At 49.2% G+C, this 13,919-nt stretch overlaps 4 protein-coding genes across 4 annotated transcripts; 2 read left to right on the top strand and 2 right to left on the bottom strand.

Annotated features, from left to right (window-relative positions):
- Positions 1-789: 789 nt before the first annotated feature.
- Positions 790-1,190, bottom strand: N7466_008369 (uncharacterized protein; the record flags this gene model as incomplete). The annotated part of the gene is made up of 3 exons (XM_057167758.1): positions 790-879; positions 946-997; positions 1,054-1,190. The coding sequence occupies 3 exons, from the start codon at positions 1,188-1,190 to the stop codon at positions 790-792; spliced, it is 279 nt and encodes a 92-aa protein (XP_057018389.1).
- Positions 1,191-2,691: 1,501 nt separating this feature from the next.
- N7466_008368 (uncharacterized protein) lies at positions 2,692-3,318 on the top strand (the record flags this gene model as incomplete). Its single annotated transcript, XM_057167757.1, has 1 exon — positions 2,692-3,318. The coding sequence occupies one exon, from the start codon at positions 2,692-2,694 to the stop codon at positions 3,316-3,318; it is 627 nt and encodes a 208-aa protein (XP_057018388.1).
- A 908-nt stretch (positions 3,319-4,226) lies between these two features.
- Positions 4,227-5,802, top strand: N7466_008367 (uncharacterized protein; the record flags this gene model as incomplete). Its single annotated transcript, XM_057167756.1, has 3 exons — positions 4,227-4,383; positions 4,466-4,665; positions 4,729-5,802. 3 exons carry the CDS (start codon positions 4,227-4,229, stop codon positions 5,800-5,802), a joined length of 1,431 nt encoding a protein of 476 aa, XP_057018387.1.
- Positions 5,803-6,520: 718 nt separating this feature from the next.
- On the bottom strand, positions 6,521-13,092 carry acyA (adenylate cyclase acyA; the record flags this gene model as incomplete). Its single annotated transcript, XM_057167755.1, has 3 exons — positions 6,521-6,844; positions 6,898-12,811; positions 12,911-13,092. 3 exons carry the CDS (start codon positions 13,090-13,092, stop codon positions 6,521-6,523), a joined length of 6,420 nt encoding a protein of 2,139 aa, XP_057018386.1.
- Positions 13,093-13,919: the final 827 nt, after the last annotated feature.

Here is a 13,919-nt window from a genome sequence, read left to right as displayed (position 1 = left end):
TATCCACCATCAGCCCTACCTTAAACTTTGGTCTCGGGAGTGTAACCCGAGATGGGAATTTGGATGAAACGGTTCAATATTATCACCCCGGGAAATTCGGTTCTACTACCATCCAAGAGAGGTCTGGTCAACTCGGTCCACTGGCTTGGATTTGGATAAGAAGGCGAAGCGTTTGTAATCCAAAGATATCACATGCACTGCGTGGCGATTTATTGCACTCCAATAGTTCGACGGTACATAGTCGATCAGAAATGAATCATACACATGTGGAGCGGATCAACCGCAATCAGCAAGCATCTGAACAATCTCACAGATGACCGAAGATAAGAAACATGGAATGGATTAAAAGCAAAAATCATTTGAAATCAAAAATCAGATCATATAAGTGACGATGAATCAGGATAAAATGCGTCAGGGAAAAGAGGGGAAACACGGGCGGAGGTGCAGCTGCAATCTGCACACGATCATCTCGGGCTTTGAATCTGTCCGATTGCCAGTTTGTAGCATGTCGCCATCTTTTTCCAGTATCCAATAGGGTTGATTGCGTGCACGCATGTACTATTCCATGAAAAGGGCTCCTTCCTAATTCTGCTTTCCCTCGCGTCGATCTTAAAAGATATCGCATCGCACTCTTCAACGTACCCTCCCTTAAAGAAGGGATAATCAGCTCATCATTGCCAAGTGAGTGTATTCGTTCTCTTCCAGAGGGAACTACAATATCGGGTATTCACGGACACACTAGACTCCATGGTCGATTAATTCACTGGCTGATGCTTTGAGGCACGGGGTTTACTTACCATTTCCTGCATGGTGGCCTCTGACCATCTCTGTCCCCTCCTCGGCGTAGCGATAGGTAGGTACACCATCCCTATTCACTATCTGGTTTGATCTTGAAATAACAGTCAGCGGGATGTATCTGCGTCAAGGTGAATTCCTTGTGCTCACCCAGCTTCCGATGCCCTGTAAGTCGTGGCGCTGGGTAGCTGATGGAGGATACCTATAATCGTTAATGACCCAATTCCAAGCTTGGCGAATTCTGCAGTGCACTCTTACGAAAATAGTGTGCTGGTATACACTGCTCCAGTGGAGGTCTGACTGCTGCCCGCGGTGGCAGATGTAGAAGCGCCTGTACTTTGAGGGCTCGAGGCTTCTTTGGGAGGAGCCTTCTCGGGTGTCTTCTTGGGATCCATGGTGTAAATGGAGACTCGATGTGGATTCTCGGATATGAAGATACTGGTGTGATGTATAAAAAGTGGGTTCAATATGGATGAATCGGCGTGGATAAAAAGAGCATCTTGAGAAAAGCTGGACTTGGCCAGTCCGGACGTGTGACACTTTTATAACAATCTCCGTGCTCACAACTTGGCCAAACAGTCTCAACTTCCCTGCTCGTGTTCATTAGAGCGCCATTCAGAGGCAACATTTCGATGTGGATTGATGGCGGATGCAAGATGTTGGCATGGCGGTCGCTTGTAACCGACGAAGATCTCATCCAATCAATGAACAGGAAAGGCGCGACAAGATGGAAGAAAGGAAGAAAGCCGGGCTTATGCCCAAAGCAGAGCCTCAATTCACAGGCCAACACCCCCTCTTTTTTGGGAAATATCCGGTTGCCTTGTCCACGTACCCAAAGCACATGCAGACCATCATGCGGACCATATCCCCGCTTTCTAGCGTCCTTGGAACTTTCCTTTTTCCCATGTACCTTCAGTCCTTTCTGTGGGAGTATCAGAAAAGGCAACCAGTTCTGCACGTTTGCTAAATAGCATTTGAATCTTCAAGTTGGAACGCCCTTGGATTTTACCTGTCTCGCCGTCTTGTTCTATCAAAATACACTCTACGGAGGTCTCAGTCCCTTCTCGTCGCATAAGCCTTGTGTCAAGGTCCTCCCAAGGACTTTCCAAATTCGGCATTGACTTCCCTCAGGTGGTGAGTTGTCCGTTTCACAAGATGTCAATCCACGGTCCACCACACCATGAGCTCAGAACGGGGAAGATGATAACTGGTGATTCGAGAACGCATTGACCGTCCATCAATCTATAGGTTTGGTTTCAATTCTACCACATTTGCACATGCATGTCAGCACTGCAATCAGTACGGAGTAGATTATCCGAGACTACTATACACCCGTTATCTTTTATAGAGTGGTAGTATCATCTGTATAACTAGTGAGACCTTCATATCATTTCAACCTTGAAACCTGTGTGGAAGTCAAGTTGCTTGCAGGTGGCGTTACTCCACTAATATTATTGTATGATATTTTTAATTTCATTTTCGGTCTTCATTGCCTTGTTTGATATTCCTATATTATACCTATACTACTATGCCCATGCATAAAGGTAATAGGACTTTCAATGTTCAGATGTTTTTTGATCCATACTTATAAGTTATGTACATTGTCGTTGCGATCACAGGGAACAGAGCTCCTTGAAGGGGGACCTATGAGCGAGAGGAAAACAAAAAGATTGCAAATAAAAGGACATCAAACATAGCCTTACTACAATTAAAGTATTTCAAAAAGGTAGCATATCAACAGTTCATTGATTCGGTTGGCCTTAAGCTTACTTCCAAGATTATCACTAGCATTGTTCTGATGGCGGGGAAGAAACAAGTTGAAAGACATCAAACTCCGCCGTTTGTGATTCTGCCACTTTTTCCTCCTTTTCCCCGCGCATCACGACCACCGACGCCATGGCCCCCTCACATGCGTCTCTCTCGACTATACTCAAATTACTGGGCAATTCGCGATGGTCGCTCAATCGTACTCTCCGCAGTACCAATGTGAACGAGATCAACGGTCAACTTAGCGGCACAGCAACCTTCACCCAGCTCCCCGCCAACACCAATGCCGATCAGAGTCAGGATTGGCTCTACACCGAAAGTGGCCAATTCCCCGCTTCGGCACTTCCCCCTGCGCTGGCAGGCATGGCGAATGCCACTTGGTCCAAAAAGTATATATGGCGACTAAGCGATGCGACGTCACAGCTCAGCGCATGGTTCGTGAAAGTTGGCTCCGGTCCCGATGAAGCGGACTACCTCTTCCACAACTTTGATTTCACCGAAGATGGACGCATTTCTTTAGAAGGTGGCGAGGAGCATTTCCCGCCCGTCCCTGCTCTCCCTGCGAATACCGCTGATGAGCAGACTTATGTGCTTCGGGCCCGGGGGGATCATCTGTGCATTAATGATATGTATCGCACCTCCTATGCGTTCCGCTTTCTTCGTGACACTGAAGAGCTGGTGAGCTGGTCCAGTCTACATGTTGTACGAGGGCCGGCAAAGACTCAAGAAATTCGCAATCAGTATGCACTGCAATGAATAGACATCAGTGCAAAAGAAGAAAGGGGAAAGCTTCGAAATTGCCAATTTGGGGCGGGATGGCGAGTCAGCTGACCTTTTGACATTTGGAAATGTTTACCATGCCAAATCCGGATTTATGCTCGCCTTATGCTGTTATATACTTGGCTTGCATCGTCTGTCGTACGTACTCTTCTTACTGAAAACTTTTCAGATCATCGCTGTTGCCCAGCTAAGCATCTTTCCAGGTGTCTTGCTACTCCGGAGTCTGAATCCGAAGCTTTCTTCCAAACATCCAACCCATGCTGCAACAACAATCAATATTTATAAGCGAGTGCTTCTTTTCAAGCTTGCGACGGAGCTATATTAGACTCAAAACATTTCGAGCTTCCAATTGCGAGCATTCGAGACCTCCCCTCAAATAACCCAACCTTATTTCCCCTCCTTTTCGGGATATGGCCCATCTTCACAAACATGCGGACTGCATAATTCAGATTAAAGCTTGCGTACGCCTTCTTGGCATAGACTAGCACGTTTCTCTTTCTCAAACCTCCTATAGGATTGCGCGCATCCATGCGGGCTTCTTTCCTTGTATATAGTCGGGATGTGGGGGGTCTGGTCTAGAGCTGGGAGTGGCCCACTGAAGCTTCTCTCCTGAACGGCAATCATCCCTCCCCGCTTTGAGCTTAATCTCCCCAGATTTTCCCCTGTAAGTGACGATTCTTCTCCACATCTTCCCGAGGTTTACCCCGTCGAAGCTGATCAATTTGCGGGGGACGTCTCCAGAAGTGGATGCTTCAATTGAAGTGTCCACATACGTTGGCCAAACAAGTCATGTATTTAAACCTCTGTGCGAGGATGCCAGTGATGTTTTTAAGGACCAGACAAACAGAATACTCTCACAGTTCCTCATCAGAGTTTTGGACATAATGGCGGCTTGCTCTCTCTTGCTTTTCCCTGCGCTTGCGCTGGCATCGATTACGATTCAGGATCCCTCCAATGTGATCAATCCTGATCTGTGGAAAGCCGATAATGCTATCGTCCCTGACTACAACGTTGCATTCCCTTCGGTTCAGCCTTCTGCTAGTGAGTACACCTGCACAGCCTGAAATGATGGAGAGTAGGCGACCTTGATTGAATCAAACCACATACTGACGCAAAAATCTAGTCAAGGCGACACACACAGTTAAGGGAAAGACCTCCAGCGCGAACCACGTTACTTGGTCTGCTACCGCGAACGACACCAGTGTTCTTCTCGTTTCGGAGGGTGGATCTTTCACTGGCTCATACATTGACTTTGAAAAGAGCGGATACTCTTCCAACCTGGATGATGCCAGTTTCTGGGGCTTCAATGCTGCAATCAACGTGGTATGTCAGGCTCCCCGAATGAAACGTTGAGAAAGAGCTAATTTTTCTCCTCCCATATTAAAGGCCAATGCCTCCACCGCCGTTTTCGACAACGTCAATGTGACCGTTCACAACGGTGCTGCTCAGTTTTACGCCTATGGAACTGACTCTGTCATCCAGGTCAGCAACTCCTGGCTATACTCCTCTGGCCCAGTTAGCCACGGTCTATACGCCTCCGGCAATGGAACCATCATTGGCCACAATGTCCAGGTCTACTCTGGTGGCAAGCGCTCCTCGAGTTTCTCGGGAGATTCCCCTGCGGGATACATCTACGTCTACGACAGTGTCGCACACGCAGCCGGTATCGGCTCTGCTAGCTTCTATGCCCTCGGCGAGATCCACGCCACTAACGTGGTCAGTCTGTCCGAGAACGGACCCGTAGTCTTCTCGGATGGTGCTCAGACCATTAACCTGGTGGACTGCGACTGCACTGCGGGTCTTCTCGGTGGTGTTGCTATGTTCAGCAGCTCTATCATCGAGAGTGGAGCGAAGTTGAACTTGACCAACACCAAGTTCACTACCACTGGCAAGGAAATGCCGGGTCTGTGGTTCGGAAATATCATTGCTGAGGCAACTTTGGCCAACTCGCAACTTGTCACTGAATCCGGAATCCTCGCTGTCGCCAATTACTCTCAGATCACCCAGGACTTCGATTACTATGCCGGATACGTTGATAATAACGACCTGTCCCCTGCGGAGGTGACCATTTCCATCACTGAGTCCGATCTGACTGGTGATCTTGTCGCATACAATGGAAGCTCCATCGCTTGGTCTCTGGCGGATTACAGCACTTGGACTGGTGCCGCCTACTCTGGATACGGAGACGCTACTTTTGGTGTCACTCTCGATGCTACCAGTACCTGGACTTTGACTGCGGATACCACTCTCCAGAACTTCACTGACTCTGAGACCAGCTTGAAGAACATTCACAGCCAGGGACACACTCTGTACTACAACTCTACTGTGAACACTTGGTTGGAGGGAAAGACTGTTAGCCTCTCTGGCGGCGGTTCGGCCAAGCCTATCTCTTCGACCTCTGGAAAGGGAAAGTCTGGAAAGTCTGGAAAGTCCTCGGTTCGCGGAGGTAGCAAGAACTAAGTCAAATAGACTACATCGCCAAGTTGTCTGTCGGGATAGCATTCATAGCGAGAGGGCCGGGTCAAGAGTACACTCGATAGATCCCCTAGTCAATCATAATCAATCCCTTATCAACCGACTATTAATTCAAATCAGAACGAAGACAATTCGTACATGTGCCCTCGCGATTTTTAGCCTAGAAATGACTCCCTCATGTGATTATCTAGTCCACCAGCTATTTCAATATTATTCGAGTGTTTACCTTCATTACTTTTGCAGATGAGGAGCCTTCTCTCATGCTCCAAAGGGTGCACAGGTCACATGTTTCCAAGGTTCAACCCTTGCTGGCGCATTTTCCAAGTTCCAATGTGCCTGGAGTGAGTTACTTGCTACGTAGTACATATTTGGACGTAGAAGATAAGTGTCGAATAGTTTATTCACATGTCTTGCAAGGTAGACCCATAGATCAATAGCCTATATAGCTTGAATAAAAAAAATACACAGAGCAAGAAATGGCAAAAGGTAAGAACCTCCAATCGAAAATGACCTCCATGGCTCCATGCCCCGATGTTTCGTAGAGACCCATAAGATTACCAGCCAAAAAAACGCCACCCATAAAACGTGACGCAAAAGAAAAGAAAAAGAAAAACGAAAGCCAAACCAAATATGAATGACCTAGTAGGCCAGTGGATTAAGAAGGGTTATTTGTAGTAGCGCGGGTGTATGCATTGATCCATGATCAATGACCGTTCCGATGAATATCGAGGGGGCGAGGGTTATCCGCTGCCCTAGATAGATGAAGAAAAGAGGAAGAGGCGGAGGACGTGGCGTTGCTGTCGACACTGTCGGAGGCATGCATAATAGGGGTGCCGCCGAACGGAGGTGATCCGACGGGAATGCCTGCACTCCCGTTGGCCATCTGCTCTTTCAAGGCGCGGTATTCGGCCATTTGAGTTTGCAATTGTTGCATCACTTCGCCGATGGGGACGGCATGGTCTTCAAGACGATCGCCCGGTTTGAAGGGACGCATCAAGTTTCGTACGGAAAGGGTGTTGATAGTTGCCTAGAGCTTCATTAGCATAATGCAAGGATCGGGAGGGGGGGGCGATAACTAACCTCAATCCTAGTGACCTGTTGGTCTACCAGGCTGATCACCGTGGAATCATTCAATTCACCACCATGATTTTTGACCATGTTGAACAGAGCAACATTAGGCTCTCTGAGTTGTGGGTCAAGTGGATTCTCCAAGGCACCACAAATGCGTTCTAATCGAAGGGTAACCTCCCAAAGACGCCAGATCAAATCGGTCTTGAGCTGCAATTCTGAATTGGACGTTACTTGAGCCGGACCACCTGCATCATTGGCTTCTTCAAGAGCGGCCAAACGGCCAGATAGCGAATGTGGGTAAACAAGATAGAGCGGTTCTGGATTCTCCAAGCCCTTCAGTTTTCTCTCACCCTGGTCTTTGATCACGAAGCCCTGGCTATTGAGTTGCTGCAGTTCACGACGAATATTGTGACCAAGACTATCAACTCGCGATTGGCTGTCGGTAGAACTGGTTGATGCAGAACGTTCGGCATCTGCAAAGACCTCTAGATTGCGCTGAATGTCGCTCATGAAGTCGGAGGATACAAAGGTCTGGCCGCCATCGGCGACAGCGGAAACTCGAGACGCACGGTTCACCATAGGGCCAAAGTAATCCATACGATTGGTCACTGGATCCTTTTCACAGACTGGTTCACCCCAATGTCCTCCCATGCGAACAGATAGACCGCGGAAGATGATGTTATTGTCCATATCCAGAACAACCTGACATTGAGGCTGCTCGAGGATCTCAGTCGGCCATTCAGCTTCGAGAAGCTGGTTTTGACAGTTAAAGCACCATAACATGGCGGCAGTCGTTGTTGAAAATGCCACCATGAAAGCATCACCTTCAGTTTTGACTTCATAGCCGCCGATGATGCCGAGTTGTCGTCGAAGAATATCATTGTGGATCTGGATAGACGAACGCATGGCATCTGGACATGTCTCCCAGAGGCCGGTTGACTTTTTGATATCTGTGAAAATGATGGCCAGTTCGCCGATGGGAGCATCCACATAATCAAATCGCGCAAGGCGGGAGTCACTGGGAATATCGCGAGGCTTCTTGCGAAGCTTGGATGTGATGAGTTGATCTTCTGGGAAAGCAGAGGGTCCCAAGGACACACTCGGCCGCGGCCATTTCTTTTGCTTCTTTTGAAGCTCACTCACACCGAGAATCATCACCATCAACTTATTGGTAGCACCGAATGAGATGGCTAAATCTCGAAGTTTTTGAGCAGCAAACATTAGATCCGGGTACACTGCTCTGGTGATATCAACAACAAGTTCGGGCGTCACGTAGTCCCAAAGCTCTTTTGAGCCTATGACAACCATCTCGTCTTGCTCTGTCAAGGTAGTATGCATTGTAGAAGGGGCGGCAATAACAGCCGGCATCATCGGGAAATGACCAAAGCACCTGGACACAGTGAGGGAATCGTTGAGTTTGCCATTGCGGGCCACGAATCCTCCTGCGGCACGGATGCGAGCTCGTTCAGTCGCGTCGGCGGGATCGTGAACTTTGGTGAGATAACGAAGCGAGCCATCTGACTTGACGAGAATTGCCTGTGCATCACCAACATTGGCAGCATACAGCTCCATGTTGTTCAAATACAAAACGGTTGCAACTCCGCCAGACTGGATATCATCTTGGTTGAGCTGCTTAGAAGCATTAGATCCGCGATGGTACTGCCGAAGCTCACGATCATCAATCGATCTGTACGCTGAACCTGCCATATTCTTATTCAAGGCTAGGAAAGCCCGTCTTAAGGCATCAATAGGAGTTTCACCATGGTCCCGGTGAAGCTTTTTGAGCTCATGGGAGAAAGTAGGCGTGAAATGCTCATGCAGGTACTTTGCAACTCGAGAACCTCCGCTCGAGTTGATATTTCCATCAAACATACCGACCAACGTCTCAACGTTGTCTGGCTTCAAACGCGGAACAATCATATCAATGATTGAAAGATGTTCGGTTCGACCCAGTGTATCCGCCATTCCGTAGGCGAGGGAGCCAGCGAGCGAAGCAGATGTTCTGACACGGCGGTCTTCGGTCTCCTCTGGAATAGTTGGAATTGTGAGAGTCACATCCATCAATCCCAAAACTCGCAGGTGAGTCAGGGATGTGAAATCAGTGAGGTCTGCACCATTGCTAGCAGTTGGGCCCATAGATGAAATATTGGGTTTGATCTCAAGTCGCTTGTTTCCTGAAAAGTTCAAGTACTTCAGGCTGCGGTTCCAGTTCCAATTCCAGTCATAGGGCCAGTTCGATACGTTGTATTTAAGACCGTTACTCCCCACATCCAGAATGGAGAGCTTGCTAACCTTGCACAACTCCGCCGGTAGAACCTGGAAACGGTTTGCATTAATATGGAGAACCTTGAGTTGATTTATGTCTTCCAGGTCATCGGATGGAAGAGAGGTCAACTCGTTTCCAGATAAGTAAAGCTCGGAGATCAATGGCCAACGTTTGAGGACACCTGAAGGCACCTCGGTCAATTCATTATAAGAGAGATTGACAATGCGCAACTCAGGAAGACGGATCAATTCCCGGAACACATCATCCTCTAAACGATTATCCGCCAGGTGCAGATTTCGAAGAGAGCCTGCAAACGTGATTGCTGTTCCTTGTTGAGAAAAGTAAGAGTCTTTTCTAGAGTTCGAGGTTCCTTCAGTGTTGGCTGATCGTGATGCTGCTGAAACTTTCCTAGATTGACCAACAGATGGAACGATCGAGGGGTTGCGATAGGAACCACTTGGCGAGGTACCAGATGCAGGAGGCCCACCGGAACTTTCACTTGGCCTGCGAGAGTCCTTTTCATTCAATGGTCCCAGCTCCTCATAGCTAGGGTTACCTGTCACTCCAGGGGTTGAAACAGGGGTTGGGGGAGGTTCTCCAGGCACCAGTGGGATTGGTGCACCGAACCTTGGGAAAGTTGTAAGGATATTGGTTGACACATTAAGTGTTTCTAGCTTGGAGCAATGCCATATCTCCTCAGGCAGAGCCTTCAAATTGCACTCTCTGGCATTGAATTCTCGAAGCTCGGTCAGGCATCCAATGGTGGCAGGCAAAGAGGAGAGAGGATTCTTGATGATACTGAAATGTTCGAGACGACGCAATTTCCCAATTTGTATCGAAACTGACGAAAGGTGGTTCTTATCCAGGATCAATTTGGAAATATTAGCGATGTTCTCATACATCCCGTCACGAAATTGGGAGAGTTTGCCGGATGCAAGGTTCAGCGTAGATAGAGTAGGCATTGGTGCATCAATGTCAAACTGAGTCAAGGGGCAGTGATCCAGGTGCAGACTGCGCAGTCTTGGAAATGCTCCCTTAAACTTGGAAACCAAATTATGACCAAAGAAAACTTGCTCTAGTCTTGGAAGCCGAGAGAGGCTGTCAATGTTTGAGATTGCATTGAACCGTCCATCGATCTCCTTCAAATTGACAAGCTTCTGGAAGGACTGGTCAAGTGGACCACTCATGTTGTTATTCGTCATCCACAATCGCTCCAGTGTGGTCAATCGGCCAATATTCGGCAGCTCTTCAATACCATTAAAGCTGATATCCAGATCAACAAGGCTTTTAAGCTCACAGAGAAATTCTGGGAAAACTTTGAACCCATTTGAAGACATGGTCAAACTTCGAAGAGATTGGAACTTTGCAAAATAACTGGGCAGTTTTGTCAACTGGTTATTTGCCAGCTTGATGCTCACAAGACCGGTGAGTCGGTCAAGGTGCGCATGTTCCAACTGGTCCAAGAAGTTATTTGAGACATCCAGGTAAGTCAATCGGCTTGCCAAACTAAAGCTCGTGGGCAGATATGTGGCCTCGTTGCCAATGAACTTGATCTCGCGCAGATTGATGCAGCTTTGGATAAAGTCTTTCGGTACATCCAGAGAAAGATTGCGGGACAAGTTTAGAGAGATTATCTCCGAAGACTTCTTGTAGAGAGTGATGGGAATGGTGACAAGGCTTCGACCTTGAAGATCAACGTGGCTGAACTTCTGCATCTTGCTGAAGCCGGGATCGGCTTCCAGACTCGTATAGCCACTCAATTTGGTAGGTAGGAAAATGAAACGACAAAGATAGCTATGGTCCTCGCGGCCAATGTCCTCTATGCGGTCTTTCTCGGTGTAGCCGACCTTCTCCAGGAGCTGCTTCTGCATGAGGATTGGGCGCTCTTTATGGTCAAGTTGTCGGGACAAATCATTCGTCCGCAAAACAATCTCATAATTATTCAGATGGTCAGATAAGAAAGATTTTCGACCAAGCATGTAGAGAATCTCAGCAACAGTCGAATTCACACCGGCAGAAAGTGTGGCAAAGGTGTGGTCAATACGGAAGACCCGGATGAAATAAGAAGGTCCGTCACGATCACGAAGACCTGTAGTGGGTTTCGGCGCGGTATCTTGGGCTTCCATCTCCATATCGTTTTGCTGTTTCTTGACTTGCCAACTATCAGGGGCGTGCCAGCTGTCGTCGGCAATCTGATCTTGCTGCATCATGTCAGGTTGACTGACTTCTTCGCGCGGCGTGATTGTGCCGTCTGGGCCGCGATTTACCAGCCCTTGATCAGTGCGAACAATACCAATGAGATCGGAGAGATCGGTGTTGAGTTTGAAAACATGACTATCATCTCTTTGAGATGGACCATCTTTAGGCAGTTCTCCCAGATGAGTAAAGCCGCGCCGAGGAAATTTGCGGGCCCCAATTCCAAGACCTTTGCCAGATTCTTTCTTCCTGTCTGCCTCCGCTGCGTCCATATGACGAGGGGTAGAAGCTCCTTCTAGGCTGGGCTGTCTACGCCGGTTGGGGGACTGGTCGCGCTTTGTCTTCTCATGTGGTTTATGTGATCCCGGCTTCAGATGTCTTGCCACCCTGTCAAAAATTCCACGTTTAGTTGATGGGCCGCCCGGAGAGCTTTGGCCACTGTCGCGGTAGATGGCGCTCTGTACACTTGGCGTCGGGCTCGCAGATCGACCACCAAGATTAGTGACTGAGCTCATAGCGGTGGACGAGTTCAAATAGCTCTCGTTAGAAGGCTTGAGCCCTAGGAAGAGATCATCGCGTCCGCCAGAGGGCCGATGGTACCCAGCTAGATCACCGGCAAGAGTGGGCCTTTCTTCTTTACTTCGAGAATGCCGATGTCCATTGGCCCCGCGTCGACTAGACTCCCGGGTTCCAGAATGCGTTCCAGCGCGAGATTCGATCCGTTGACCGTCAGGCCCAATAGGTACCTGGCGCACAGGGGCTTCCCCATAGTGGGAAACATCTTTGATATTTTGATACACCCAGGGCGTGATGTCACTTGATGGCAGGGGCGTTTCGGGCCGTGGTCGTGAGGGCCGCTGGGACGGGTCTGATCCATCAGAATTCGCCCGTTCGCGGGCCTTCAACTGGTCAATAGGTCCTCCTCGTCGGCTTGGTGCGTTTTGCTGGCTATCCTCTGCCTCGTCAGAAGCGGTGTATTCATCCGTCGCTATTTTAGACTTCTTTCTCCATGGCTTATGACTGAGACTCGATTTGGATCCTTGGCTGCTCGTCATGCTTGCAGTAGATGGTCGCCGATGGTCTCGGTTGTAATCCATATCGGCCGGTTCACTGGCGAATGTTCGCCCTGTCGTAGGGCGAAACGTCGCAGACGCTGGAGATGCCTCATGCTCGGAATAGTCATTGAAAAAGGTTCCAGCTCCGTCTGAGCCAGCCGTAGAAGCCCATGGGGCAATAGATTCAAGTCCTTCTCGACTAGAGCGAGCCGGGTTTATGGGTGGGGGATGCGGGCTGGAATGATGAGGTCGAGTAAAATCCTCACCGGCTCCTAGAATTGCAAGCGCTTTTCGATCCTTGCTAAAGCCAGAACCTTTCCGTTCTTCGGTAGGCGAAATATCCGGTGAACTCCATGACCAATGTGAAGACCCCCAGTCGATCCTCGGAGCGTGAGACGATCCGGACCTAGAATGTGCAGTCAGTATATGTCGCAAGCTATCTCTGTGCGAACTACGGAGCTTCAAAGCTCGCCACTGGTCTGTTATTGGAGAGTTCGGTGCTCACCTGGCCATCAAAGTGCCGGGGAACGGCTCCGCATCACGACCATCACGGCCGGTAGAGGCTGATTTAGTCAGATTCCTTGGTGGTTCCTCGTTATCCCGCACTGTCTCTTGTGATATCCAGCTGGTTTTTCCAGAGCTCTCAGAGCCCTGTCGGTCAGCTTGGTCATGCTCCCGGACGGGCATTGCTGATCCGGGACTTGGTCGAATCCCTCCACGGGAGGCGCGATCAAGTCACAGCCAGCTGGGATTGTAAGGATCGCGGGGACCTGGCGTAGGTCACCATCAATCGTCGCTAAATTTATCGTCAACAGCTGCGATGGGCAGCTGTGTTGTATCGTCGTATTGTGTGATGCTGTTGCCAGCGGGCGGAGCTTTGACCCGTAGACGGGAACGCGATTCAGAAAGCTGGAGGCGTGAGGCTTGATCAAGGGTTGAAGTGTAAAAGGTAAGGATTATGTCGACGAGCAGTCCTCATCGATGGGCGGGGTGTTGTGGATGAGGATCTCAAGGAGGCCGCGGCGCAGAAACACGCCGTCGGTTGATTGGGGAGGGGTCAGCAGAGCGTTAAAAGGTCGGGCGCGGCGAAGATCTGAGTGCACCACTATATCATGATATGGTCGAAAAGAAGCGATCGCGTTGAAGGTCTGGGTGCGGTCGAATCACAGCCTTGTCCGGTGAGTGGTTGGCAGGAGGGGGGATAAAATGATCTTCGTGTCCAGTCGTCAGGTTCCCGAGAATCGGCAGATCAGTCTACAGAGAGACTCGCACAGAAGGCCTGAGGGGAAAATCGTAAGTCGTAAATGAAGCAAGAGTCAGACAAACGTAAAAGTAGCTCAAAGATGCCACCCGAAGATTTCCGGGGAGATGATCTGAGAGGGGAGGATTTCAGGATCGAGGAAAGAGAGCTAGAGCAGAGTGCTGTGAACTGCGGCTCTCCTCAAAGGGTAGACTGGAGATTTGATTGGTCCAGGATCTTGCACCAGGATTTCATTGATGCAGGAGATCAATGA

Source organism: Penicillium verhagenii (assembly GCF_028828195.1).
Source record: "Penicillium verhagenii strain IBT 33310 chromosome Unknown utg000008l_segment0_segment0, whole genome shotgun sequence".
In the NCBI taxonomy this organism is placed as follows: Eukaryota; Fungi; Ascomycota; class Eurotiomycetes; order Eurotiales; family Aspergillaceae; genus Penicillium; species Penicillium verhagenii.
Note: the sequence above shows the minus strand (reverse complement) of the source record. Positions and strands in the feature narration are given on the sequence as shown.